This window comes from Anomaloglossus baeobatrachus, chromosome 8 (assembly GCF_048569485.1).
Source record: "Anomaloglossus baeobatrachus isolate aAnoBae1 chromosome 8, aAnoBae1.hap1, whole genome shotgun sequence".
Classification (NCBI taxonomy): Eukaryota; Metazoa; Chordata; class Amphibia; order Anura; family Aromobatidae; genus Anomaloglossus; species Anomaloglossus baeobatrachus.
The window spans coordinates 205438480-205465643 of record NC_134360.1 but is presented as its reverse complement, the minus strand read 5'-3'; the positions used below and the strand labels follow the sequence as shown (position 1 = coordinate 205465643).

Genomic DNA, 27164 nt, shown 5'->3' with positions numbered 1-27164 from the left:
ATCCGGGTTGGAAAAAGGTTTGTCGCTCAGCTCCCTTAAAGGACAAGTCTCAGCGCTATCTGTATTTTTTCAGAAACGCCTAGCACGACTTCCTCAGGTACGCACGTTCCTGCAAGGGGTTTGTCATATCGTCCCTCCTTACAAGCGGCCGTTAGAGCCCTGGGATCTGAACAAGGTTCTAATTGCTCTCCAGGAGCCGCCTTTCGAGCCTATGAAGGATGTTTCCCTTTCTCGTCTTTCACAGAAAGTGGCCTTTCTAGTAGCGGTCATGTCTCTTCGGAGAGTGTCCGAGCTAGCGGCGCTGTCATGCAAATCTCCCTTCCTGGTGTTTCACCAGGACAAGGTGGTTCTACGTCCGATTCCTGAGTTTCTCCCTAAGGTGGTATCCCCCTTTCATCTCAATCAGGATGTCACATTACCTTCCTTGTGTCCTCATCCAGTTCATCAATTTGAGAAAGGTTTGCATTTGTTGGATCTGGTCAGAGCACTCAGGATCTACATTTCCCGCACGGCGCCCTTACGCCGCTCGGATGCACTCTTTATCCTTGTCGCTGGTCAGCGTAAAGGGTCGCAAGCTTCCAAATCCACCCTGGCTCGGTGGATCAAGGAACCAATTCTTGAAACCTACCGTTCTGCGGGGCTTCCGGTTCCTTCAGGGCTGAAGGCCCATTCTACCAGAGCCGTGGGTGCGTCCTGGGCATTACGGCACCAGGCTACGGCTCAGCAGGTGTGCCAGGCGGCTACCTGGTCGAGTCTGCACACCTTTACCAAGCATTATCAGGTGCATACCTACGCTTCGGCGGACGCCAGCCTAGGTAGACAAGTCCTTCAGGCGGCGGTTGCCCACCTGTAGGACAGGGCTGTTTGACTGCCCTATCACGAGGTATTCTTTTACCCACCCAGGGACTGCTTTTGGACGTCCCAATTGTCTGGGTCTCCCAATTAGGAGCGACAAAGAAGAAGGGAATTTTGTTTACTTACCGTAAATTCCTTTTCTTCTAGCTCCAATTGGGAGACCCAGCACCCGCCCTGTTTTCTTAGGGATTTTTGTTTTTTTCGGGTACACATGTTGTTCATGTTGAATGGTTTCAGTTCTCCGATGTTTCTTCGGATTGAATTTGTCTTTAAACCTGTTATTGGCTTTCCTCCTTCTTGCTTTTGCACTAAAACTGAGGAGCCCGTGATCCCACGGGAGGGTGTATAGCCAGAAGGGGAGGGGCCTTACACTTTTAAGTGTAATACTTTGTGTGGCCTCCGGGGGCAGTAGCTATACACCCAATTGTCTGGGTCTCCCAATTGGAGCTAGAAGAAAAGGAATTTACGGTAAGTAAACAAAATTCCCTTCTTTTCTGTCAATCTTGCCATATGGGGATTGTTTTTTTGCGGGACGAGATGTACTGTACATTTACATGAAACCATGAGTTTTACCATGTAGTGTACTAGAAAACGGCAGAAAAATTCCAAATAAAGTGCGATTGCACAATTGTTTTTGGGATATTTTATTCACCGCGTTCACTGTATGGTAACATTTGTGTCGGTGTGATGTCTCAGGTCGGTGCGAGTTCGTAGACACCAAACATGTATAGGTTAACAAAATTCACAAGTTTGTCAAAAAATAAGTGTACACTTTTTGCGTCATTTTCCGAAACCTACAGTGTTCTCATTCTTTGGCATCTATGGCTCAGTGACGGCTTATTTCTTTATCATTCCTTTGGGAGACCCAGACCATGGGTGTTTAGCTTCTGCCTCCGGAGGACACACAAAGTACTACACTTAAAAATTGTAGCTCCTCCCTCTGAGCTTATACACCCCCTGATGAGCAGACTCAGCCAGTTTATCGCTTTGTGTTCAGGAGGCATACATCCACACATGCACTCTCATATGATTATTCCTTTTGGAACGAGATTGAAGAGTGGGGTCCACGTCCACGTCCACGTCCACGCATGCTTGGCAGGAGACCGGTCTCCATGCTTGGCAGGAGACCGGTCTCCATCCGCAGCCCTTCAGGACCCTGCTGGACCGGAGCACTCATCCCCAGGGACTTGGCCCTGCGTCTCAGCAAGCTAAGTACCTGAGACGTTTAGTTTTCGGGGTCCCTTTACTTTATTGTTGTGGGAGAGTGTGCTTATTGTGTTTTCTGACATTTCCGGCGGGTTCTCTAGCTGTCGGCTGAGAACCGCGCCGATGGTGCCTGCGCGTCGGCCGCGCCGCTCAAATTTAGGCCCCGGCTTCGCCGGAGGCCTACTTTCTGTTTCACTGCCCTCGCATGTCACTCATGCAGAGGGACAGGCTCGGCTCCGCCCGGCGGCCGTTCTGTACAGGGGAGGGACACTCCCCACTGCAGTGTGTGTCCCCTCCCCTGTAGGTCTCTATGGCCCTCCAGATCCCGCTCCTCAAGCAAGTCCCGCCCCCTCTCTTCGCTCCGGCGGCCATTTTCTCAGCGTTCTCGCTGCGATCAGTCATTGCAGCGCTGGTTTGCAGCATCTCTGCTGAGGTGCTGTGCTTGGAGGTCCGGGCTTCGGGATCTGGAGGGCACACAACACCGCTCCAGCAGTCTGGTAAGCCACAACCGGTCTCCGGTTGTGGACCTCTGTATATACTCTCTGGGGTTCATTCTCTGGCAGAGCCCCCACTCCAGCAGCATGTCTCACACGAGGAGCAAGGCTCCAAAGCTTTATTCAGTATGCACTGCATGTAAGCTCCTGCTGCCTGAACCGAGCATCTTCCCACATTGTGATGCCTGCTCTAACCTGGCGGTGCCTCAGCCTGGAGTCTCACCCCCAGTGGTATCTCAGGCTGCTCCTGCTCCTGTGGCTGAACCCCCGGCTTGGGTAGAATCCTTTTCTAGGTCTATCTCCCAGTCTTTTGCTGTCTCCATGGGACTTCTGTCCAGGACTTTGCTGAACATGCATCAGCCCCCTTCACAGGGTGCCTCTGCTGCTAGGGGTCTCTCAGGACCGGAGCTCACAGAGGATTCATCATCTGGTCCCAGACCCCGTCCTCCTGAGAAGAGACGCAGTGTTCCCTCTCCTTCCTCGTCCCGCGGCTCTGATTCAGGAGCTGACTCGCAGGATGAGGAGGATGCCTTTACGGGGGGCTCGGAGGTTAACTCCATGTACCCCATTGATCTGTCGGAAAGTGACTCAGATGTTAGTGATTTGATTGCTTCCATTAATTCTGTACTGGATCTCAATCCGCCAGTATCAGAGGAGCAACCCTCTCTGGCAGAAAAGCACAAGTTTACCTCGCCTAAGAGAGTAAAGAGTGTGTTCTTTAACCACTCCAGTTTTCAGGCCGCTGTGACCAAGCCCAGAGCCTGTCCTGACAAACGCTTTTCAAAGCGTGGTTCTGATGACCGCTTTCCCTTTCCACCTGAGGTGGTCAAGGAGTGGGCTCATTCCCCAAAGGTAGACCCCCCGGTGTCTAGACTCTCAGCCTGGACCGTTGTGTCGGTGGCTGATGGCACCTCCCTTAAGGATTCCACTGACCGCCAGATTGACCTTCTGGCCAAATGCGTATATGAAGCGGCGGGGGCCTCGTTCTCCCCGACTTTTGCAGCAGTGTGGACTCTCAAAGCCATCTCTGCTTCTCTAGAGGAGATGCATTCCCTCGCCAGGGAATCTATGCCCGAAATGGTTGCCTTAACTTCCCAAGCTTCAGCTTTTTCATCCTATGCCATGGCTGCCATGCTGGAGGCTTCTCACCGCACTGCGGTGGCTTCGGCTAATTCCCTCGCTATCCGCAGGATCTTGTGGCTTCGAGAGTGGAAGGCAGATGCTTCTTCAAAGAAGTACCTTGCTGGGCTCCCTTTTGCTGGGTCCCGGCTGTTCGGTGAACAGCTGGATGAAATTATTATGGAAGCTACTGGCGGGAAGAGTACTTCCATGCCACAAACCAAAACCAGGAAACCTGTCCAGGGTAGGAATCAGTCGAGGTTTCGTTCCTTTCGTTCCTCCAACTGGTCGTCCTCTAAGCCCTCGGCCTCGTCCACTAACTCAGCCAAGGACCAGAAATCCAACTGGCGCCCAAAAGCGCGTCCACAGAAGACCGCAGGAGGAGCTGCCGCTAAGGCAGCCTCCTCGTGACTATCTGTCCGTGCCAGCAACGTCCTTAGTCGGTGGCAGGCTCTCCCACTTTGGCGACGCGTGGTTTCAACACGTCTCCGATCAGTGGGTGAGGGATATCATCTCCCGCGGCTACAGGATAGAATTCTCTTCCAGCCTGCCAAACAGATTTTTTCTCTCAACTCCCCCCTGCTCCAAGGCCGCCGCCTTCTCGCAGGCCGTGGCATCCTTGCAGGCCAACGGAGTAATTGTACCGGTTCCCGCCCGGGAACGGTTCAGAGGTTTCTACTCAAATCTCTTCCTAGTCCCCAAAAAGGACGGTTCCTTCCGGCCCATCCTGGATCTCAAGCTTCTCAACAAGCATGTTCAGGTGCGGCACTTTCGCATGGAGTCTCTGCGATCAGTCATTGCTTCAATGACCCAAGGGGATTTCCTGGCATCCATTGACATCAGAGATGCCTATCTGCATGTGCCAATTGCAGTTTCACACCAGCGTTGGCTACGTTTTGCAATCGGAGAAGATCATTTCCAATTCGTGACTCTCCCCTTCGGGTTGGCCACGGCCCCTCGGGTATTCACCAAGGTCATGGCAGCAGTGATTGCGGTCCTGCACCTACAGGGGTTGGCAGTGATTCCTTACCTGGACGACCTTCTAGTCAAGACTTCATCCAGCGCGGACTGTCAGCGGAGTGTCTCGCTCACTCTCGCCACTCTAGCCCAATTCGGGTGGCTTGTCAATCTGCCCAAATCCACTCTGACTCCGACCCAGAGTCTCACGTACCTAGGGATGCAGTTCGAGACTTTGCCGGCACTTGTGAAGTTGCCCTTAGTCAAACAGCAGTCCCTCCAACTGGCGGTGCGCTCTCTGCTGAGGCCCCGCCGTTATTCCCTCAGGCGCCTGATGCAGGTGCTGGGTCAAATGGCAGCGTCAATGGAGGCTGTTCCCTTTGCCCAGTTCCATCTGCGTCCCCTGCAGCTGGACATTCTCCGCTGTCGGGACAAGCGGCCTTCCTTCCTTGCACAGGTTAGTGGCTCTGTCGCCATAGACCAGGAGCTCTCTTCAGTGGTGGCTTCGGCCCCTCTCTCTGTCCCAGGGGCGCTCCTTCCTGGCCCAGTCCTGGGTGATCCTCACCACGGATGCCAGTCTATCCGGCTGGGGAGCGGTATGTCTCCACCACCGAGCGCAGGGCACTTGGACTCCGTCCGAGTCAGCCCTTTCGATCAATGTGCTGGAAACCAGAGCCGTGCTTCTGGCTCTTCTAGCTTTTCACCACCTGTTGGCGGGCAGGCACATCCGAGTCCAGTCAGACAACGCGACAGCGGTTGCCTACATCAATCACCAAGGCGGGACACGCAGCCGCCTGGCAATGTTGGAGGTACAACGCACCCTTCAATGGGCGGAGGACTCCAAGTCCACCATATCCGCAGTCCACATCCCAGGCGTGGAAAACTGGGAGGCAGATTATCTCAGCCGTCAAACCGTGGACAGTGGAGAGTGGTCCCTGCACCCGGCAGTGTTTGTCAATCTGCCGCAAGTGGGGCACTCCGGACGTGGACCTAATGGCATCCCGTCTCAACAACAAGGTTCCGGTTTACGTGGCTCGCTCCCACGATCCTCAGGCCTTCGATGCGGACGCTCTGGTTCAAGACTGGTCCCAGTTTCGTCTGTCCTACGTGTTTCCCCCTCTAGCTCTCTTGCCCAGAGTCCTGCGCAAGATCAGAATGGAGGGCCATCGAGTCATCCTCATTGCTCCGGACTGGCCCAGGCGAGCTTGGTACCCAGACCTGCTCCATCTGTCCATAGAGGTGCCGTGGCATCTCCCGGACCGTCCAGACCTTCTCTCACAAGGTCCGTTTTTCCGCCTGAATTCTACAGCTCTCAAATTGACGGCGTGGCTCTTGAGTCCTGGATCTTGACGGCTTCTGGTATTCCTCCTGAAGTCATATCCACTATGACTCGGGCCCGTAAGTCTTCCTCCGCCAAGATCTATCACAGGACTTGGAAAATTTTCCTGTCCTGGTGTCGCTCTTCCGGCCATCCTCCTTGGCCATTCTCCTTGCCGACCCTTCTGTCCTTTCTACAGTCCGGTCTGCAGCTAGGACTGTCCCTCAACTCTCTCAAGGGACAAGTCTCAGCTCTGTCAGTGCTGTTCCAGCAGCGTCTCGCCCGGCTGGCTCAGGTCCGCACCTTCATGCAGGGCGCGTCTCACATCATTCCGCCTTACCGGCGGCCCTTGGATCCCTGGGACCTTAATTTGGTTCTCACGGTTTTGCAGAAACCCCCCTTTGAGCCTCTTAGGGAGGTTTCTTTGTTTCATCTTTCACAGAAAGTGGCCTTTCTGGTGGCCATAACTTCCCTCAGGAGAGTCTCCGATTTGGCTGCGCTCTCTTCGGAGTCACCTTTTTTGGTTTTCCATCAAGACAAGGTGGTTCTCCCTCCGACTCCGGACTTTCTTCCTAAGGTGGTCTCTCCCTTTCACCTTAACCAGGACATTACTTTACCTTCCTTCTGTCCGGCCCCTGTTCATCGCTTTGAAAAAGCGCTGCATACTCTGGATCTAGTGCGTGCTCTCCGGATCGATCTGTCTCGCACCGCTGCTCTTAGGCGGTGCACTTCTCTTTTTGTGCTAACCACAGGTCGGCGCAAGGGCCTCTCTGCTTCTAAACCGACCTTAGCCCGTTGGATTAGGTCGACCATTTCGGACGCCTACCAGTGTACTCAGGTGCCTCCCCCGCCGGGGATCAAGGCACACTCGACCAGAGCTGTCGGTGCCTCTTGGGCTTTCAGTCACCAGGCTACGGCTCAACAAGTCTGTCAGGCTGCCACTTGGACTAGCCTGCATACCTTTTCAAAGCACTACCAAGTGCATGCTCATGCTTCGGCAGATGCGAGCTTGGGCAGACGCATCCTTCAGGCGGCTGTCGCCCATTTGTGAAGTTAGGTTCTGCCTACTTCTTAGTTTTCTGTTTATTTCCCACCCAGGGACAGCTTTGAGACGTCCCATGGTCTGGGTCTCCCAAAGGAACGATAAAGAAAAAGAGAATTTTGTTTACTTACCGTAAATTCTTTTTCTTATAGTTCCGTATTCGGAGACCCAGCACCCTCCCTGTTGCCTGTTGGCAATTTCCTTGTTCCGTGTGTTATCACCAGCTGTTGTCGTGGACAGAGTCTCCGGTTGTTCCGGTTCTTGCTCTGTTTTTACTTGTGGGTGGCTATTCTCCTTCAGCTTTTGCACTAAACTGGCTGAGTCTGCTCATCAGGGGGTGTATAAGCTCAGAGGGAGGAGCTACACTTTTTAAGTGTAGTACTTTGTGTGTCCTCCGGTGGCAGAAGCTAAACACCCATGGTCTGGGTCTCCCAATACGGAACTATAAGAAAAAGAATTTACGGTAAGTAAACAAAATTCTCTTTTTTTTGCGTTTCGAGCTAACATTTTTAACCGTACAATTTTTACGCAAATACATTTTGATCGCCTGTTTTTGCATTATTCACAAAATTTGCAGTGACCAAAAAACTTAATTTCTTTTTCGCTCCTAATTGGGAGACCCAGACAATTGGGTGTATAGCTACTGCCTCCGGAGGCCGCACAAAGTACTACACTTAAAAGTGTAAGGCCCCTCCCCTTCTGGCTATACACCCCCCCGTGGGAGCACGGGTCCTCAGTTTTTTTGCTTTGTGCGAAGGAGGGCCCATTCTACCAGAGCCGTGGGTGCGTCCTGGGCATTACGGCATCAGGCTACGGCTCAGCAGGTGTGCCAGGCGGCTACCTGGTCGAGTCTGCACACTTTTACCAAGCATTATCAGGTGCATACCTACGCTTCGGCGGGTGCCAGCCTAGGTAGACAAGTCCTTCAGGCGGCGGTGGCCCACCTGTAAGAAAGGGCTGCCTGACAGCCCGATCACGAGGTATTCTTTTACCCACCCAGGGACTGCTTTTGGACGTCCCAATTGTCTGGGTCTCCCAATTAGGAGCGAAAAAGAAGAAGGGAATTTTGTTTACTTACCGTAAATTCCTTTTCTTCTAGCTCCAATTGGGAGACCCAGCACCCGCCCTATTTTTTCTTAGGGTTTTGTTTTTCGGGTGCACATGTTGTTCATGTTGATAAGTTAAGTTCTCCGATATTGTTTATCGGATTGAATTTGTTTTTGAAACAGTTATTGGCTTTCCTCCTTCTTGCTTTTGCACTAAAACTGAGGACCCGTGCTCCCACGGGGGGGTGTATAGCCAGAAGGGGAGGGGCCTTACACTTTTAAGTGTAGTACTTTGTGCGGCCTCCGGAGGCAGTAGCTATACACCCAATTGTCTGGGTCTCCCAATTGGAGCTAGAAGAAAAGGAATTTACGGTAAGTAAACAAAATTCCCTTCTTCTTTATCGTTCCTTATGGGAGACCCAGACCATGGGTGTATAGCTTCTGCCTCCGGAGGACACACAAAGTACTACACTAAAAGTGTAGCTCCTCCCTCCGAGCATATACACCCCCTGGATGACAATTCTAACCAGTTCAATGCTTTGTGTTCAGGAGGTCACACACACACATGCATTCTCTGATTTTTGATTTTTAAGATTTTTGATTTCAAAGATTTGGAAGAAAAGCGGGTCCAGCCTGGACTTCCGGCATGTCCCTTCTCACCCCACTGTGTCGGCGGTGCTGTTAAGGTTGACTTTACAAGGCTGGAGCCTAACATGCCGCGCTCCTTCACCATCCCCTGAGGCTCTGGCTTGAAGTGGGAGCCATCACGGTTCTCACTGCTTTGCAGGAGACCGGTCTCCATCCGCAGCCCTGTCAGGATCCTGCCGGATGGAGCGTTTTGCCCCCCCAGGGACCTGGCCCTGCGTCTCAAAAGCTAAGTATTGAGACGTTATTCAGGGGTCCCAGGTACATTTATTGTGGGGAGAGTGTGTTTTGCCACTTTGCTGTAATTTCCGGCCGCTTCTCTGTTTTTTTCCTGAGAACCGCGCTGAAGGTGCCTGCTCGTCGGCCGCATGGAGAAATCTAGGGCCCGGCTTCAGATGCGGCCTAGTTTCGTTTTCAGTTCCCCTGCATGTCAGTCAGGCAGGGGAACAGTGCGGCGCCGCCCACCGGCCGTTCAGCAGAGGGGAGGACACTCCTCTCTGAGGAGATGTTTCCCTCCCCTGTATCTCTCCTTGGCCCTCAGGTTCCCGCTCTTGGGCTAAACCCCGCCCCCCCTCCTCACTCCAGCGCCATTTTATCAGCGTTCACTCACTGATCGGCGCTGGCTGCTGCAACTTCTGCATCCACTGGGGGTCCGAGCTGGGAATCCGGAGGGCACACAAAAACCGGTCTGGTAAGCCACAACCTCTGGTTGTGGGCTTTATTATACACTCTCAGGGGGTCATTCTAAGGGAGTGTATTCTTTACTGCAGAGCCTCCACCTCAGCAGCATGTCTCTCACTAGGAGCAAGGCTGCAAGGCTGTACGCAATATGCACTGCATGTAAGCTCATTCTGCCTGAACCGAGCTCATATCCACATTGTGATGCCTGCTCTAACATGGTGGTGCCTCAGCCTGGAGCCTCCTCAGGGGTCCCTCCGGCTGCTCTGGCCCCGGTGGCTGAACCCCCGGCTTGGGTAGCATCGTTTTCTAAGGCTATCTCACAGTCCTTTGCCGACTCCCTGGGACAGCTGTCCCGGACTCTGCTGACCATGCATCAGCCCCCTTCTCAGGGCGTCTCTGCTGCTCCGACTCGCTCTGCAGAGCTAACAGAGCATGTTTTAGGACCCCGTCCTCCTAAACGGAGACGCAGGGACCCTTCTCCTTCCTCGTCCCACGACTCTGATTCACAAGCTGAATTGCAGGGCGAGGAGGATACTTTTTTACTGTGGGCTCAGACGCTACCTCTATGTACCCCATTGATTTATCTGGGTGATGCGGATGTTAGTGACTTGATTACATCCATTAACTCCGTACTGAACCTCAATCCACCAGTGTCAGAGGAACAAGCCTCTCTGGTAGAAAAACACCAGTTTACCTCACCTAAGAGAGCAAGGAGTATGTTTTTTAACCACTCCAGTTTTCAGGCCACTGTGACCAAGCCCAGGGCCTGTCCTGACAAACGCTTCCCAAAGCGTAGTGCTGATGACCGTTTTCCTTTTCCACCAGAGGTGGTCAAGGAATGGGCTCAATCACCAAAGGTAGATCCTCCGGTGTTTAGAATCTCAGCCCGGACAGTTGTATCTGTGGCCGATGGCACCTCTCTTAAGGATCCCACTGACCGCCAGGTTGACCTTCTGGCCAAATCTGTATATGAGGCGGCAGGAGCCTCGTTCTCCCCGTCCTTTGCAGCAGTGTGGGCTCTTAAGGCAGTCTCTGCTTCTCTGGCGGAGATACATTCCCTCGCCAGGGACTCTATACCCGAGATGGTTGCCTTAACTTCCCAGGCTTCGGCTTTTTCATCCTATGCCATGTCTGCCATTCTGGAGGCTTCTCACCGCACGGCGGTGGCTTCCGCTAATTCCCTCGCGATCCGCAGGATCTTGTGGCTTCGAGAGTGGAAAGCAGACGCTTCTTCCAAGAAGTATCTTGCTGGGCTCCCCTTTGCTGGGTCCCGGCTGTTCGGGGAACAACTGGATGAAATTATTAAAGAAGCTACTGGCGGGAAGAGTACTTCCTTGCCACAAACTAAAACCAGGAAACCTGTCCAGGGCAGGAACCAGTCGAGGTTTTGTTCCTTTCGTTCCTCTAACTGGTCATCCTCTAAGCCCTCAGCTTCGTCCACCAACTCAGCCAAGGATCGAAAACCCAGCTGGCGCGCGAAGCCGCGTCCTCAGAAGAACGGAGGAGCCGCTGCCACTAAGGCAGCCTCCTCTTGACTATCTGGCTGCGCCAGCAACGTCCTTGGTCGGTGGCAGGCTCTCCCACTTTGGCGACGTGTGGTTTCAACACGTCTCCGATCAGTGGGTGCGGGATATCATCTCCCACGGCTACAGGATAGAATTTTCTTCCAGCCCCCCAAACAGATTTTTTCTGTCCACTCCCCCCTGCTCCAAAGCCGCCGCCTTCTCACAGGCCGTGGCATCCTTGCAGGCCAACGGAGTAATTGTTCCGGTTCCCGCCTGGGAACGGTTCAGAGGTTTCTACTCAAACCTCTTCCTAGTCCCCAAGAAGGACGGTTCCTTCCGGCCCATCCTGGATCTCAAGCTTCTCAACAAGCATGTTCAGGTGCGGCACTTCCGCATGGAATCTCTGCGATCGGTCATTGCCTCGATGACCCAAGGAGATTTTCTAGCATCCTCGACATCAGAGATGCCTATCTGCATGTGCCAATTGCAGTTTCACACCAGCGTTGGCTACGTTTTGCAATCGGAGAGGAACATTTCCAATTCGTGGCTCTCCCCTTCGGGTTAGCCACGGCCCCTCGGGTTTTCACCAAGGTCATGGCAGCAGTGGTTGCGGTTCTGCATCTCCAGGGGTTGGCAGTAATCCCTTACCTGGACGACCTTCTAGTCAAGGCCTCATCCAGTGCAGACTGTCAGCGGAGTGTCTCGCTCACTCTCGCCACGCTTGTTCATTTCGGGTGGCTTGTCAATCTGCCCAAGTCCACTCTGACCCCGACCCAGAAACGTACGTACCTAGGGATGCAATTCGAGACTCTGCCGGCACTTGTGAAGCTGCCCTTAGTCAAACAGCAGTCCCTTCATCTGGCGGTGCGTTCTCTGTTGAAGCCCCGCCGTCATTCCATCAGGCACCTCATGCAGGTGCTGGGTCAGATGGTGGCGTCAATGGAAGCGGTTCCCTTTGCCCAGTTCCATCTGCGTCCCCTGCAGCTGGACATTCTCCGCTTTTGGGACAAGCGGACCTCTTCCTTGCACAGGCTAGTGGCTCTGTCGCCACAGGCCAGGAGCTCTCTCCAGTGGTGGCTTCAGCCCCTCTCTGTCTCAGGGACGCTCCTTCCTGACTCCGTCCTGGGTGATCCTCACCACGGACGCCAGTCTCTCCGGCTGGGGAGCAGTATTTCTCCACCACCGAGCACAGGGCACTTGGACTCCGTCCGAATCAGCCCTCTCGATCAATGTGCTGGAAATCAGGGCTGTACTTCTAGCTCTCGTAGCCTTTCACCGTCTGTTGGCGGGCAAGCACATTCAAGTCCAGTCGGACAACGCGATAGCAGTTGCCTACATCAATCACCAGGGCGGGACTCTCAGCCGCCTGGCGATGTTGGAGGTTCAACGCATCCTTCAGTGGACGGAGGACTCCAAGTCCACCATATCCGCAGTCCACATCCCAGGCGTAGAAAACTGGGAGGCAGATTATCTCAGCCGTCAACCCGTGGACAGCGGCGAGTGGGCCCTGCATCCGGTAGTGTTCCGGTCAATCTGCCGCAAGTGGGGCACTCCGGAAGTGGATCTAATGGCATCCCGGCACAACAACAAGGTCCCGGTTTACGTGGCTCGCTCCCACGATCCTCAGGCCTTGGCAGCGGACGCGCTGGTTCAAGATTGGTCCCAGTTCCGTCTGGCCTACGTGTTTCCCCCTCTAGCTCTCTTGCCCAGAGTCCTGCGCAAGATCAGGATGGAGGGCCGTCGGGTTATAATCATTGCTCCAGACTGGCCCAGGCGAGCTTGGTACCCAGACCTGCTCCGTCTGTCCGTAGAAATGCCGTGGCATCTCCCGGACTGCCCAGACCTTCTCTCTCAAGGTCCGTTTTTCCGCCAGAATTCTGCGGCTCTCAGATTGACGGCGTGGCTCTTGAGTCCTGGATCCTGACGGCTTCAGGCATTCCTTCCGAGGTCATTTCCACTATGACTCAGGCTCGGAAGTCTTCCTCGGCCAGGATTTACCACAGGACTTGGAGGATTTTCCTGTCCTGGTGTCGCTCTTCCGGCCATGCTCCTTGGCCGTTTTCTTTGCCGACCATCCTGTCCTTTCTACAGTCCGGCCTACAGCTAGGACTATCCCTCAATTCCCTCAAGGGACAGGTCTCGGCTCTGTCAGTGTTGTTCCAGCGGCGTATTGCCCGACTGGCCCAGGTGCGCACCTTCATGCAGGGCGCATCTCACATCATTCCGCCTTACCGGCGGCCTTTGGATCCCTGGGACCTTAATCTGGTCCTCAAGGCCTTGCAGAAACCCCCTTTGAGCCTCTTAGGGAGGTTCCTTTGTTCCGACTTTCACAGAAAGTGGTCTTTCTGGTGGCCATAACTTCTCTCAGGAGAGTCTCTGATTTGGCTGCGCTCTCTTCGGAGTCACCCTTTTTGGTTTTTCACCAAGACAAGGTGGTTCTCCGTCCGACTCCGGACTTTCTCCCTAAGGTGGTGTCTCCTTTCCACCTTAACCAGGACAAGCGCAAGGGTCTCTCGGCTTTTAAACTGACCCTAGCTCGTTGGATTAGGTCGGCCATATCCGATGCCTACCAATGTTCTCAGGTGCCCCCACCGCCAGGGATTAAGGCGCACTCGACCAGAGCTGTCGGTGCCTCCTGGGCTTTCAGGCACCAGGCTACGGCTCAGCAGGTTTGTCAGGCTGCCACTTGGTCTAGTCTGCACACCTTTTCGAAGCACTACCAAGTGCATGCTCATGCTTCGGCAGATGCGAGCTTGGGCAGACGCATCCTTCAGGCGGCTGTCGCCCATTTGTGAAGTTAGGTTTTGCCTACTTCGCAGTTCTGTTTATTTCCCACCCATGGACTGCTTTGAGACGTCCCATGGTCTGGGTCTCCCATAAGGAACGATAAAGAAAAAGAGAATTTTGTTACTTACCGTAAATTCTTTTTCTTATAGTTCCGACATGGGAGACCCAGCACCCTCCCTGTTGCCTGTTGGCAGTTCTTGTTCCGTGTGTTTTTCACCGGCTGTTGTTGTAGACAGAGGTTCCGGTTATTCCGGGTTTTACTCTATCTCTACTTATGGGTGGATGTCCTCCTTCAGCTTTTGCACTAAACTAGTTAGAATTGTCATCCAGGGGGTGTATATGCTCGGAGGGAGGAGCTACACTTTTAGTGTAGTACTTTGTGTGTCCTCCGGAGGCAGAAGCTATACACCCATGGTCTGGGTCTCCCATGTCGGAACTATAAGAAAAAGAATTTACGGTAAGTAACAAAATTCTCTTTTTTGGAGTTTGGAATTTTTTTGCCGCTACGCCGTTTACCGATCAGATTAATTGATTTTATATTTTTATAGATCGGGCATTTCTGAACCCGGTGATACCAAATCCGTGTATAATTTTTATTTTTTTAACCTTTTCATTTTTAATGGTGTGAATGGGGGGGATTTGAACTTCTAGGTTTTTGTTTTTTGTTTTTTTTTCAACTTTTTAAAACTTTTTTTTTTTTTTTTTCTTTTAATTTTATGAGTCCCCCTAGGGGACTATATGGATCAGCGTCTGATTGCTCGTGCATTTCTGTAGATCTCCACTGCACAGCTCTGATCTGTTGAAATGCTGCTGTCCTCTCACACACAGCGCTCTGCCGGCAGTAAGAGGAAGTTACTCATGATAGCACAGGAGTCATCACATGACCCTGTGCTACCATGGCAACCATCGGCTTCACGTGATCACGCCACGTGACTTCCGATGGTGGCGGGTGAGTGCGCGCTTGCCATGCCGGGCTTTTACATCACGCTGTCAGCGAGAGCTAAGACGTTAACAGACACTGGTGGATCGCAGATCCACTCGCGCCTGGGGGGCACACATTTCAGCTGTTCACATCAGCAAACACGTGTAGGGATTTGTCGCAGAGTCACCACGGCAGCCGGCGGTGATAAACCTGACACGAACCATGACGTACCCAGTATGTCATGTGTTATGAAGAGGTTAATTTTTTCAGTATATATTTTAAGACATGATTTTTTTTTTTTTTTTAAAGGGAATTTGAAAGCAATATTGACCCCATAAAAGGGTAAAAAATGGTAGACTGGTGAATTTCAAAGCACATGAAATATATCTATGCTTGATAACCTAGAAAACGTTTTATTCTTATTCTTCCCGCCAAGCAAAGTGTCCAGTGGACGTTCCTTGACCATGAAGAGTCCTGGACTCTGCATAAAAAAACACCGCTCTTATCTGAGTGATGGCTCTACTGTCATCCATCCATTAGACTGATAGAACTAATGCTCTGAATGTGAGCTGTGGACATAGAATTGTCTAAGAAGTTTCCGTTGGAAAAGCATCCATACAAAGCAAAATCTTTGATAAAAAGTATCTGCTGTCACATATATAGGATGATAAGTGTCAGCAGTAATGATCAGATGTCTAAATCAATTACAATACTATTGTTAATTATATTTTATTTCTCAGGATGAACAGCCGGCAAAGAAACCTGTCCCTCAAAAACCCACCCTAATGGTAAGGCCGCAAATATCGCCAGCTTCACCACAACAAGATGAGATGCTCAAAACCAAAGGTGCGGGTACAGCAGAATCTCCTGAAAGACTTCCTCATGCAGGTATTATTAGCAAAGTTCACAGTATACTCCATTTCATGGACCTTCACACTACATCGGTGCCACCACCAACACTGATCTCATTCCTGTGTTTCAGCGCAAGAGCAGATGGAGTTCTTGGAGAACCGAAGAAGACAATACAGAAAAGCCGCTCTACAAGCCAAGCAGAACAACGACCTGGAACTGGCCAAACAGCACATGAGAGTGGCCCATGTTCTCCAAGCCTCCATCGACAAACTCAAGAGCGGAAACCCGGTGGACATTACCAAGGTGGGAGCATACAAGGGCTCAAAGCCAATGTTCAGCTTTAGAAATACCACATTGCATAATTTTTTATCGCTATATGTGGATGGTATTTGCAAAAACCCTATCATATATCATGACCTGGTCATATTATTTGGGTGTGCCATCCCTTGACCAAGCACCTGCAATTTTGAGAGCCGCCTGGATATCATTTCTTATGACCTGGTAAAAGTGATGCAATGTGTTTACAGATGGAGATTATCCTCCATGTATAAATCATGCATTCATTGGTCTGAATTCACCTTCTCCCAGGTTCCTCCTCCTCCGCCTGTGGATGAAGACATTGACTTTGTCGTGGTTGAACACGAGGACGGCCGGCAAGCTCAGAACTCGGATGAGGTTTATGCCCAATTAACAAAAATACTTCAAGAACAACATGAGGTACGTCATGCCAACCCCTAAAATATATCACCAGTTCTCTCACTACGAAGTGAAATTCTCTACTCTGTGTCATATTGGAGAATTGCATAGACCACATTTGCGAACATAATGTCATGATTGGAAATGTTTCTGTTGAGGTTAAAATGATGATTATGAGACTCAAGCGGTCTCTCGGGATCTGACTGCTGTTTCAAATTATATTGTCATGTGTGCACATGAGACTAAAATAACGGACAACAAGTCAGTTATAACCATCTCCATGACAGACGCTGGCCAACTGTCTCTCTTTATTGTTTGAAACTTTATACAGTTCACGAGAAGTAAGGGGTATAGACAAAATACAGTCCAATCAAGTATCGCAGGCTGGACTCAGGACGTATAGGAATTAGCATAGTCTCTGCTGGATTGGTCTGTCAAAACTTTAGGAATTCCTTTGTTCTTTAACTTCTTTGGGAGTTGTCCAGGATGCAGCAGCCATCTTCAAATTACATGTGCTGGTATATTGTATTAAGGAAAATACACTAAATATGCAATATACATATATATGTGTTAGTAAGAAACAAAAGCATTCATAAATATGTGTGTTAGTTTACATCTACTAAACTATATACCTGAGTCTATGAAATGGCTGAATTAAGTATTTTTAGTTACTCAACTCTTATCCTCAACATTTCTTTTGTGGATGTAGTTTTGTAAAACAGGACCCATTTTTTTTAAAAAAAAAAAAAAAAAAAGGTTAAAGCAGTTTTCCATTTTTAGAAAATCTGTGCCCCTAGTAAACAAAACAAATTGTGTTGTACTCACCCTTCCCTTGTCCAGATCTAGATCTCTGCTTCTTCTGTGTGACAATGCTGCAGCCTCTCAATCCATTAGCGGATTGTGCCATCTACACTGACAGTCACTGGGCTCATTGAGTGGCTTCAGAAAGCTGTAGATACTAGGAGCCGCAGCAGAGACTCTGAGCTGGACCCAGGGAGAGGAGGAATCTTCTTTTATTTTTAACTACAAACTGCTCCTGGGGTAACAACATTCCTGAAAACTAATTTCTTGCAATATGATGTTCCATTACATCATACAGTAGCTGCGGTTGTATGGCGCGTGCTCAGGAGCTGTGCCTGTTCCACTCTGGGCAGGTGCCTGCTCTGTTATATTTGACCAGTAGTGATTGGAGCCAGCTCTGATCACTGCTGTCTACCCCCTTAAATGCCACTGTCAATAATTGACCGCAGCATTTGAAAGGGTACTCTGGTGAGATTAAAAAAAAAAGTTCTCTAATGAACGCTTCTTTATTACAGTCATAGCTCCTTCCACACTCCTGGACATGTCATAAAGAAACTGCAGAACAATCCATAACAATGCATACTGTCATGTGTCAGGCAGGGTGCAGAGCACACGTCGGTGCATAGTGCTCTGCCATGGCTTATTCTGCACTGACATGCTGATCACTGCTCTGCTCCCTGCCTGACACATGACCGTGCACATTATGCACTGTCATGGCTTCTTCTGCAGTTGATCGCAGTCTATATTTTCACAGTTTCTTTATGACCTGACCAGGAGTGTTAAGAGCACTATGACTGCAATAAAGAAGCTGTGAAAATAGCAGGCATGGACCCCGAGGGGTGGAAGAGGTAGCCACAGTTTAAAGGGAATCGGTCACCTACTCACCTGTGGGGTGATCTGATATGTTCCGGTCCGATGGGCATCGCTGCTCTCAGGTCCAGCGCCTCTTCTATCCTTGCGATCACCATCCTCCTTCTTGCTTCGGGTGTATGACGCGTCCTACGTCGTCCACACAGCGCCCTCCGTTGTGCTTCTGCGCAAGCGCACTTTGTTCTGCAGTGCAAGGTACTGAAATACGCAGGAGCAGGTGTCCTTTGACCTTTCCCTGCGCCTGTGCATTACAGTACTTTGCTCTACCCTCATCAGGGAAGATCAAAAGGGCACCTGAGTGCAACGGAGGACACTGCGGGTATATCATAGGACGCGTCATCCACACAAAGCATGAAAAAGGACGGCGATAGCAAGGGAGCAGCAATGCCCATCGGACTAGAACGTATCAGACTACTCCGCAGGGGGGTAGGTAACAGGTTCCCTTTAAAGTAGTTCTCCACTTTGGATTATAGAGGGGTCATTGATTTGGGTGACCCTTCCCTGTGATGTCAGTATGGCCTAATGCAGCATATGGTATGAGTATGTAACTGTGAAATGGCTTCTTTAGTTGGCCTAAAACGTATCATTTGGACACCAGTTAGATGTTTTGAAATCCAATTAACAGTAAATTTCATCATTTTTTTTCCTTTAGAAATGCATGAGATATTCTAAGCAGTTCACACACATGGGTAATGTTGCAGAGACTACAAGGTAGGCTTCCTACATCTTCTTCATATTCCTTATTAGTATAAATATGCTGTAGTGCCACACCCATTCTCTATGATGTACTTATATCGGACTGAGCTGTTATACCAAATGCACCCCATAAAAAGTGTCGCTGTTCTGGATTTAAAAGGAAAAATAAACCTGATTTCTGTATCACCTCATTGGGAGACACAGGAGAGCATGGGTGTATGCAGCTGACATTAGGCAAAACGTTATCTTCCTTGGTAGTATACACCCACCGACCGGAGCCAAGCCGATCAGTTGTAGCTTAGTGTCAGTAGGAGGCAGACTCAGGGCCGCACTCAGACCCGTTTCTTTCCTAGATTTGTTGTTCTTTGTTAATAATTTCCCTTTCCTTTTTTTTATTCAGATCCACCTTGTGATTGGGGAACAGAGCGAAGTTGTGTCACTTTGTCACCCCTCCTAGAGACCGAGGGCAGAGTGTGGGGCTGGTTCACAACTGTTAACTCTCTGGTCTGAGGCTCAACCCTAACTCCCCTAACACATCAACAGTGTTTCGGGGCTCCCTGGTTGGCAGTCCTTGCCACCATACCCCTGCCCGCTCGCCCCACAGAGCCTGTCGTGCAGGGAGGGAAGACGGAACGGGTACCTTCCAGCTGACAGACAGACCGCATCCGGGACGCCTGATGACAGTCTTCCATCTTCAAGTTGCGAAGAAAGATTCTGGGGCTTTCAGGACAGGAACATCCCCCTCTACCCAGGTGCTGGGCAGTATAAGGGGGCTCTTGGTGTTTTTGTTTTTTTTTTTTCTTTTCAAAAAGAGAAGAGCGAGAAGTCACAGCTGTGTATCCCTTGTTTCCATGCTTCTCCCACCTAAGGCTTTTATTTAGTTTTTTTCTGGCCCTTGCTGCCATTTCCCCTTCCCCCTTGGTTCTCCCCAGCAGCCACTCTTCAAAATTTATTCCTGGCCAACGCTGGGCCCACTCATGCACCTGAATCACTCCCCTGGCAGCCCAGTCAAACTCACACGCGGGCTCTCTTGCACCTCCACCCCCCGCTCTCAGCCGCTATCAGACGGCTTGTTTTATTCAGCCTCGCGGGAACGTTGCTCACAGTTTCGATGGCCCCTCATATTATTTTTTTTCTTCCAGTTCCATTTTTTCTACATGCCTGCACCTCTTTTAACCCTGCAACCCTCTTACATGGTCCCCAGAAGATCTGTCCCAGCAGACCCTCAGCACACAGGCTGCAGAGATGGGTAAGCACCGTCTCCAGAGGGCAGCTTGCCTCTCGCCAGCAACTCCTTTTTCTCTGGGCCCTTTTTCTTCTTTCTATTCTCACAGTCTACCCACGGTGCAATCCCCCCTGAAGCTCCCACTGCCCTCAATATGAGCGTACTCCTGTTTCCCTCCCTGGGAGGATGAAGCACACTAGTTAGTCCAGGGCAGTTTTCTTGTCGATGCCCTTTCTCTAATGGTATCCAGACCTTGACCGCAGCTATGTACCGTTTACCTACTGAGAACCGCCTTGTCCGCTGTCCACTATCCGCAATGAGTCAGATCCACTATCAATCATAAGCCACATGACTGTCCGCAGCAGTGGTCCAAGTGCTCTGCACACTATCCAGTGAGTCGGATCCACTATACACCAGGACCACATGACTGATTGCAGTGCGGTCCAAGTGACCTCGAGCGATTTCACTACCTCAGTTTCCATGTCTGTTTGTCCGCACTTGCTCTTCTTTGGTACAGAAATTGGATCATCCACAGACAAGGTACAAGAGCCTCTTCCCCACAGGTCACGGTTCCTGAAATTCGTGGAAGTGGATTCTCTTCTCTTTTTTCACCTTTTTCCCCATCTCTGGTCGTATTCTGGCCTTGTCTCCACTGACCACTTCAGGGCCCTCATGTTTAGTGACCCCTCAGCTGGACAGCACACAGCAACATGCAGAATTTTTAGTGAACCGCGGGAGCAGGCTTAGCCGAGTCAGTCCTAGTATTGACTGCGGGTTGCGTTGGCTACTGTCCCTGTTCATTTTCCTATGCCAGTCTTCCTTCCCTTCAACGGGTAGTTGGACACCTCAGGGCAGTTTTTGGTTATAAGAACCAGTTCCTGAACATCATTAAAGCGAACCCTCATCTCCTGCAAGAATTTGTATTCTTTTTCAGCATTTCTAGGTTCTGAGAGTCAACACTCCTGCCCAGCTTTCTCTGCTGGTCTTGTCAACAAAGCTGTATCTGCCTGTCCAGTTTTCCGCGCCAGGCATCCTTTTGGGTCCCATACTATGAGCTGTCAAACCTCGTGGAGGAGGTGGCGGAGTAGCTCTGTTATTCTCTCCTTATAGCTGCTGACAGTTCCCTCATTATTGCGAATCTGCCAGGCTGTGAATCATGTCAAGATAACTGGTTCTGCATTCAGAGGATCCGTTGCCTTTTTCATTCTCAAGACCATCGCATATCTGGGACTGAAATGGACTCGGGTCCTCATCGCTGTCATCTATTTGGCAGTTTTCTCCAATATGCTAGAAGAAACCTTTCTATAAGAGCCTCTCGGGGTTTTTTCTTTTACATTCACTCTGGTCCAATGGTAGGACAGTACTCCCTGTCCCATTCTGGTTCTCGGGCTTACAGGCTGGTGTGTCCATCTACGCCTTCCAAGATGGAACTTCTTCTATTAGGTGTAATCTCCAAGTAACCTGCGCCTGCTTCCTTTTCACAGATTTGAACATGCCTCGGCGCATCTGCTTTTTTTAGACCACTTCAAGTCCAGGAGCCTCCCTGTTAGGTCACAATGTTACCCTTCGACTTATACACCTTCCCAGTATCTTTACGATATTCAAGTCATCGGAATAGCCCATGTAAAAGGAGCATCTCTGTCTTCCTTACCCAGGTCACACAGGTTTCAAGGCTCTTTTCATCAACACGTGTCAAGAATCTTCAAGTCTCTAGAGCACACTTCTCGTTCGGGATCAATCTGAACAGGTCAAATTAGCCTCCTATTCCAACCCGGTGTATAGTTATCTAGAACACACTGTGTCGATCCACACGTGCAAGTGTCCTCTCTTTGTAGGAAAGTTCTCTACTTTTTTTCTTGGTTTTTGAGCAATTTCACTTCTCCTTAGCAATTTCCTTGGTGTAACAGATCCCTTCCCGGTTACCTAATCTTGGCCTGGGGGCAGTGGTCGTCTTTAATTCCCTCGCAGATCACCTTCTTAATTGTTTCAAGATTGTGATGATAACCTCCAGTTTCCTCAGTTGGAGAACTTTATTCCAGTTTCAACTATTCAGGACAGCTGATGGATTGGTAAGGCTTCTATCACTTCTTCATCTGGGACTCGGAGCCGTTTATTGCCTATCCTCCTTTGGTAGGATCTTTCGGTCAAGCCACCCTCTGCATCTGTTCGACATTGCCACGACACTCATTATTCGCCAAGATGGAACCCTATCTGGTTTGGTCAGGCTTCTGTTCATGATCTGAACAAGATGTGGCGGTGTTTTCAGCAATTCATATTCCCGAAGCAAGATCCGGACTGCCGACTTCTTAACTTGCGAAGAATCTTCGACAGGAGACGTGGTTGCCTCTTCAGTCATTTCTCTTCCATATTAATTACGGTGAAGCACCCTTGACGTCACTCTGAAAGCTTCCAGAGTGCACTATGGGATCTCTCAGTTTGTGTCCAGGTTCTGTGACACTAAGCAACTGTCTCTGTGTCTCGCGCTACCCATTCTCTTCTTCCTTCCATCATTCTCTGTTCTTGAAATATCTAAGGATTCAAAGGATTCAGGTCTACAGAGATAGTCTACCGCTCTGTGGAGGTGGTCTACTTTCTTGCAGACACCTCATGGAAATTTCCATATCTGTTTCCCTGTTGCTTTTTCCAAGAACTTATGGTTTCTCCAAACAGCTCTTTGATCATTATCAAAGCAGAGAAACCCTCCTCCTTTTTGTATCTATCCTTGTTTATGCCCATCTCTCCTGACATTTGTGGACGTCAAACCTTGAGTCCAGCCTGTTCCACAGCTCTCCATAGGTCAGGTCTCTACCTTTTCTTCATCGTTCCTTATGGGAGACCCAGACCATGGGTGTATAGCTTCTGCCTCCGGAGGACACACAAAGTATTACACTAAAAAGTGTAGCTCCTCCCTCCGAGCATATACACCCCCTGGATGACCATATCCAGCCAGTTTAATGCTTTGTGTTTCAGGAGGTCACACACACATGCATTCTCATCTGATTTTTGATTTTTCATTTTTGATTTTAAAGAATTGGAAGAAAAGCGGGTCCAAGCTGGACTCCCGGCATGTCCCTTCTCACCCCACTGTGTCGGCGGTGCTGTTAAGGTTGATTTCAGGGCTGGAGCCCTTCATGCCGCGCTCCTTCACCATCCCCTCGGGCTCTGGCTTGAAGTGGGAGCCATCACGGTTCTCACTGCTTTGCAGGAGACCAGTCTCCATCCGCAGCCCTTTCAGGATCCTGCTGGACGGAGTGCTCATCCCTCAGGGACCTGGCCCTGCGTCTCATAAGCTAAGTATTGAGACGTTATTGAAGGGTCCCTTGTACGCTTATTGTGGGGAGAGTGTGTTTTTTAACTTGCTGTGGTTTCCGGCTGGTTCTCTGTTTTTTTCCTGAGAACCGCGCCGAGGGTGCCTGCTTGTCGGCCGCATGTGAAAATTTAGGCCCCGGCTGCGGCCTACTTTCGGTTTCACTGCCCCTGCATGTCAGTCATGCAGGGGAACAGTGCGGCGCCGCCCACCGGCCGTTCAGCACAGGGGAGGACACTCCTCTCTGAGGAGATGTTTCCCTCCCCTGTATTTCTCCTTGGCCCTCCGGTTCCCGCTCTTGGACTGAACCCCGCCCCCCCTCCTCACTCCAGCGCCATTTTATCAGCGTTCTCACACTGATCGGCGCTGGCTGCTGCAGCTCTGCAACCTGCTGGGGGTCCAAGCTGTGGAATCCGGAGGGCACACAAAACGGCCTGGTAAGCCACAACCTCTGGTTGTGGACTTTCTTATACACTCTCTGGGGGTCATTCTGAAGGAGTGTGTTCTTTACTGCAGAGCCTCCACCTCAGCAGCATGTCTGTCACTAGGAGCAAGGCTGCAAAGCTATACGCTATATGCACTGCTTGTAAGCTCATACTGCCTGAACCGAGCACATATCCTCATTGTGATGCCTGCTCTAACATGGTGGTGCCTCAGCCTAGAGTCTCCCCAGTGGTCCCTCCGGCTGCTCCGGCCCCGATGGCTGAACCCCCGGCTTGGGTAGCATCGTTTTCTAATGCTATCTCCCAGTCCTTTGCCGACTCCATGGGACAGCTGTCCCGGACTCTGCTGACCATGCATCAGCCCCCTTCTCAGGGCGCCTCTGCTGCTCCGACTCGCTCTGCAGAGCTCACAGAGGATTTTCCATCTGTTCCCAGACCCCGTCCTCCTAAACGGAGACGCAGGGACTCTTCTCCTTCCTCGTCCCACGGCTCTGATTCACGAGCTGAATCGCAGGGCGAGGATGCCGCCTTTACTGTGGGCACGGACGCTACCTCTATGTACCCCATTGATCTAACCGAAGGTGATGCGGATGTTAGTGATTTGATTGCGTCCATTAATTCCGTACTGAACCTCAATCCACCAGTGTCAGAGGAACAAGCCTCTCTGGTAGAAAAACACCAGTTTACCTCACCTAAGAGGGCAAGGAGTATGTTTTTTAACCACTCCAGTTTTCAGGCCACTGTGACCAAACCCAGGGCCTGTCCTGACAAACTCTTTCCAAAGCGTAGTTCTGATGACCGTTTTCCCTTTCCACCTGAGGTGGTCAAGGAGTGGGCTCATTCACCTAAGGTAGATCCTCCGGTGTCTAGAATCTCAGCCCGGACAGTTGTATCTGTGGCGGATGGCACCTCACTTAAGGATTCCACTGACCGCCAGGTTGACCTACTGGCCAAATCTGTATATGAAGCGGCAGGGGCCTCGTTCCCCCCGTCTTTTGCAGCAGTGTGGGCTCTTAAGGCAGTCTCTGCTTCTCTGGCGGAGATGCATTCCCTCACCAGAGACTCTTTGCCCGAAATGGTTGCCTTAACTTCCCAGGCTTCGGCCTTTTCATCCTATGCCATGTCTGCCGTTCTGGAGGCTTCTCACCGCACGGCGGTGGCTTCCGCTAATTCCCTCGCGATCCGCAGGATCTTGTGGCTTCGAGAGTGGAAAGCAGATGCTTCTTCCAAGAAGTACCTTGCTGGGCTCCCTTTTGCTGGGTCCCGGCTGTTCGGTGAACAACTGGATGAAATTATTAAGGAAGCTACTGGCGGGAAGAGTACTTCCTTGCCACAAACTAAAACCAGGAAACCTGTCCAGGGCAGGAACCAGTCGAGGTTTCGTTCCTCTAACTGGTCATCCTCTGAGCCCTCAGCCTCGTCCACTAACTCAGCCAAGGATCGAAAACCCAGCTGGCGCACGAAGCCGCGTCCTCAGAAGAACGGAGGAGCCGCTGCCACTAAGGTAGCCTCCTCTTGACTATTTGGCCGCGCCAGCAACGTCCTTAGTCGGTGGCAGGCTCTCCCACTTTGGCGACGTGTGGTTTCAACACGTCTCAGATCAGTGGGTGCGGGATATCATCTCCCACGGCTACAGGATAGAATTTTCCTCCAGCCCGCCAAACAGATTTTTTCTGTCCACTCCCCCCTGCTCCAAGGCCGCCGCCTTCTCTCAGGCCGTGGCATCCTTGCAGGCCAACGGAGTAATCGTACCGGTTCCCACCCGGGAACGGTTCAGAGGGTTCTACTCAAACCTCTTCCTAGTCCCCAAGAAGGACGGTTCCTTCCGGCCCATCCTGAATGTCAAGCTTCTCAACAAGCATGTCCAGGTGCGGTACTTTCGCATGGAATCTCTGCGATCAGTCATTGCCTCAATGACCCAAGGAGATTTTCTAGCATCCATCGACATCAGAGATGCCTATTTGCATGTGCCAATTGCAGTTTCACACCAGCGTTGGCTACGTTTTGCAATCGGAGAGGAACATTTCCAATTCGTGGCTCTCCCCTTCGGGTTAGCCACGGCCCCTCGAGTATTCACCAAGGTCATGGCAGCAGTTGTTGCGGTTCTGCACCTCCAGGGGTTAGCAGTGATTCCTTACCTGGACGACCTTCTAGTCAAGGCTTCGTCCAGTGCAGACTGTCAGCGGAGTGTCTCGCTCACTCTCGCCACGCTTGTTCAATTCGGGTGGCTTGTCAATCTGCCCAAGTCCACTCTGACCCCGACACAGAGACTTACGTACCTAGGGATGCAATTCGAGACTCTGCCGGCACTTGTGAAGTTACCCTTAGTCAAACAGCAGTCCCTTCATCTGGCGGTGCGCTCTCTGTTGAGGCCCCGCCGTCATTCCATCAGGCACCTCATGCAGGTGCTGGGTCAGATGGTGGCATCAATGGAAGCGGTTCCCTTTGCCCAGTTCCATCTGCGTCCTCTGCAGCTGGACATTCTCCGCTGTTGGGACAAGCAGACCTCTTCCTTGCACAGGCTGGTAAATCTGTCGCCACAGACCAGGAGCTCCCTTCAGTGGTGGCTTCGGCCCCTCTCTCTGTCCCAGGGACGCTCTTTTCTGATCCCGTCCTGGGTGATTCTCACCACGGATGCCAGTCTATCCGGCTGGGGAGCAGTGTTTCTCCACCACCGGGCACAGGGCACTTGGACTCCGTCCGAATCAGCCCTCTCGATCAACGTGCTGGAAATCAGAGCTGTGCTCCTAGCCCTCGTAGCCTTTCACCACCTGCTGGCGGGCAAGCACATTCGAGTTCAGTCAGACAACGCGACAGCAGTTGCCTACATCAATCACCAGGGCGGGACTCGCAGCCGGCTGGCAATGTTGGAGGTTCAACGTATCCTCCAGTGGACGGAGGACTCCAAGTCCACCATATCCGCAGTCCACATCCCAGGCGTAGAAAACTGGGAGGCAGATTATCTCAGCCATCAAACCGTGGACAGCGGCGAGTGGGCCCTGCATCCAGCAGTGTTCCGGTCAATCTGCCGCAAGTGGGGCACTCCGGAAGTGGACCTAATGGCATCCCGGCACAACAACAAGGTCCCGGTTTACGTGGCTCGCTCCCACGATCCTCAAGCCTTGGCAGCGGACGCGCTGGTTCAGGATTGGTCCAAGTTCCGTCTGGCCTACGTGTTTCCCCCTCTAGCTCTCTTGCCCAGAGTCCTGCGCAAGATCAGGATGGAGGGCCGTCGGGTCATAATCATTGCTCCAGACTGGCCCAGGCGAGCTTGGTACCCAGACCTGCTTCGTCTGTCCATAGAAATGCCATGGCATCTCCCGGACCGCCCAGACCTTCTCTCACAAGGTCCGTTTTTCCGCCAGAATTCTGCGGCTCTCAGATTGACGGCGTGGCTCTTGAGTCCTGGATCCTAACGGCTTCCGGCATTTCTTCTGAAGTCATCTCCACTATGACTCCGGCTCGGAAGTCTTCCTCGGCCAAGATTTACCACAGGACGTGGAGAATTTTCCTGTCCTGGTGTCGCTCTTCCGGCCATGCTCCTTGGCCTTTTTCCTTGCCGACCATTCTGTCTTTTCTACAGTCCGGTCTGCAGCTAGGACTATCCCTCAATTCCCTCAAGGGTCAGGTCTCGGCTCTGTCAGTGTTGTTCCAGCGGCGTATCGCCCGACTGGCCCAGGTGCGCACCTTCATGCAG

The 27164-nt window shown here is 51.3% G+C and overlaps 1 protein-coding gene across 1 annotated transcript in view; it reads left to right on the top strand.

The window, feature by feature from the left end:
• CC2D1B (coiled-coil and C2 domain containing 1B) overlaps window positions 1-27164 on the top strand; it is a 127456-nt gene that overhangs the window by 73790 nt on the left and 26502 nt on the right. Inside the window, exons 14-17 of the mRNA XM_075320088.1 lie at window positions 15318-15465; window positions 15560-15732; window positions 16018-16146; window positions 18449-18507. Of these exons, the coding sequence (XP_075176203.1) occupies window positions 15318-15465; window positions 15560-15732; window positions 16018-16146; window positions 18449-18507 (509 nt within the window). The remainder of the gene's footprint in view (window positions 1-15317; window positions 15466-15559; window positions 15733-16017; window positions 16147-18448; window positions 18508-27164) is intronic.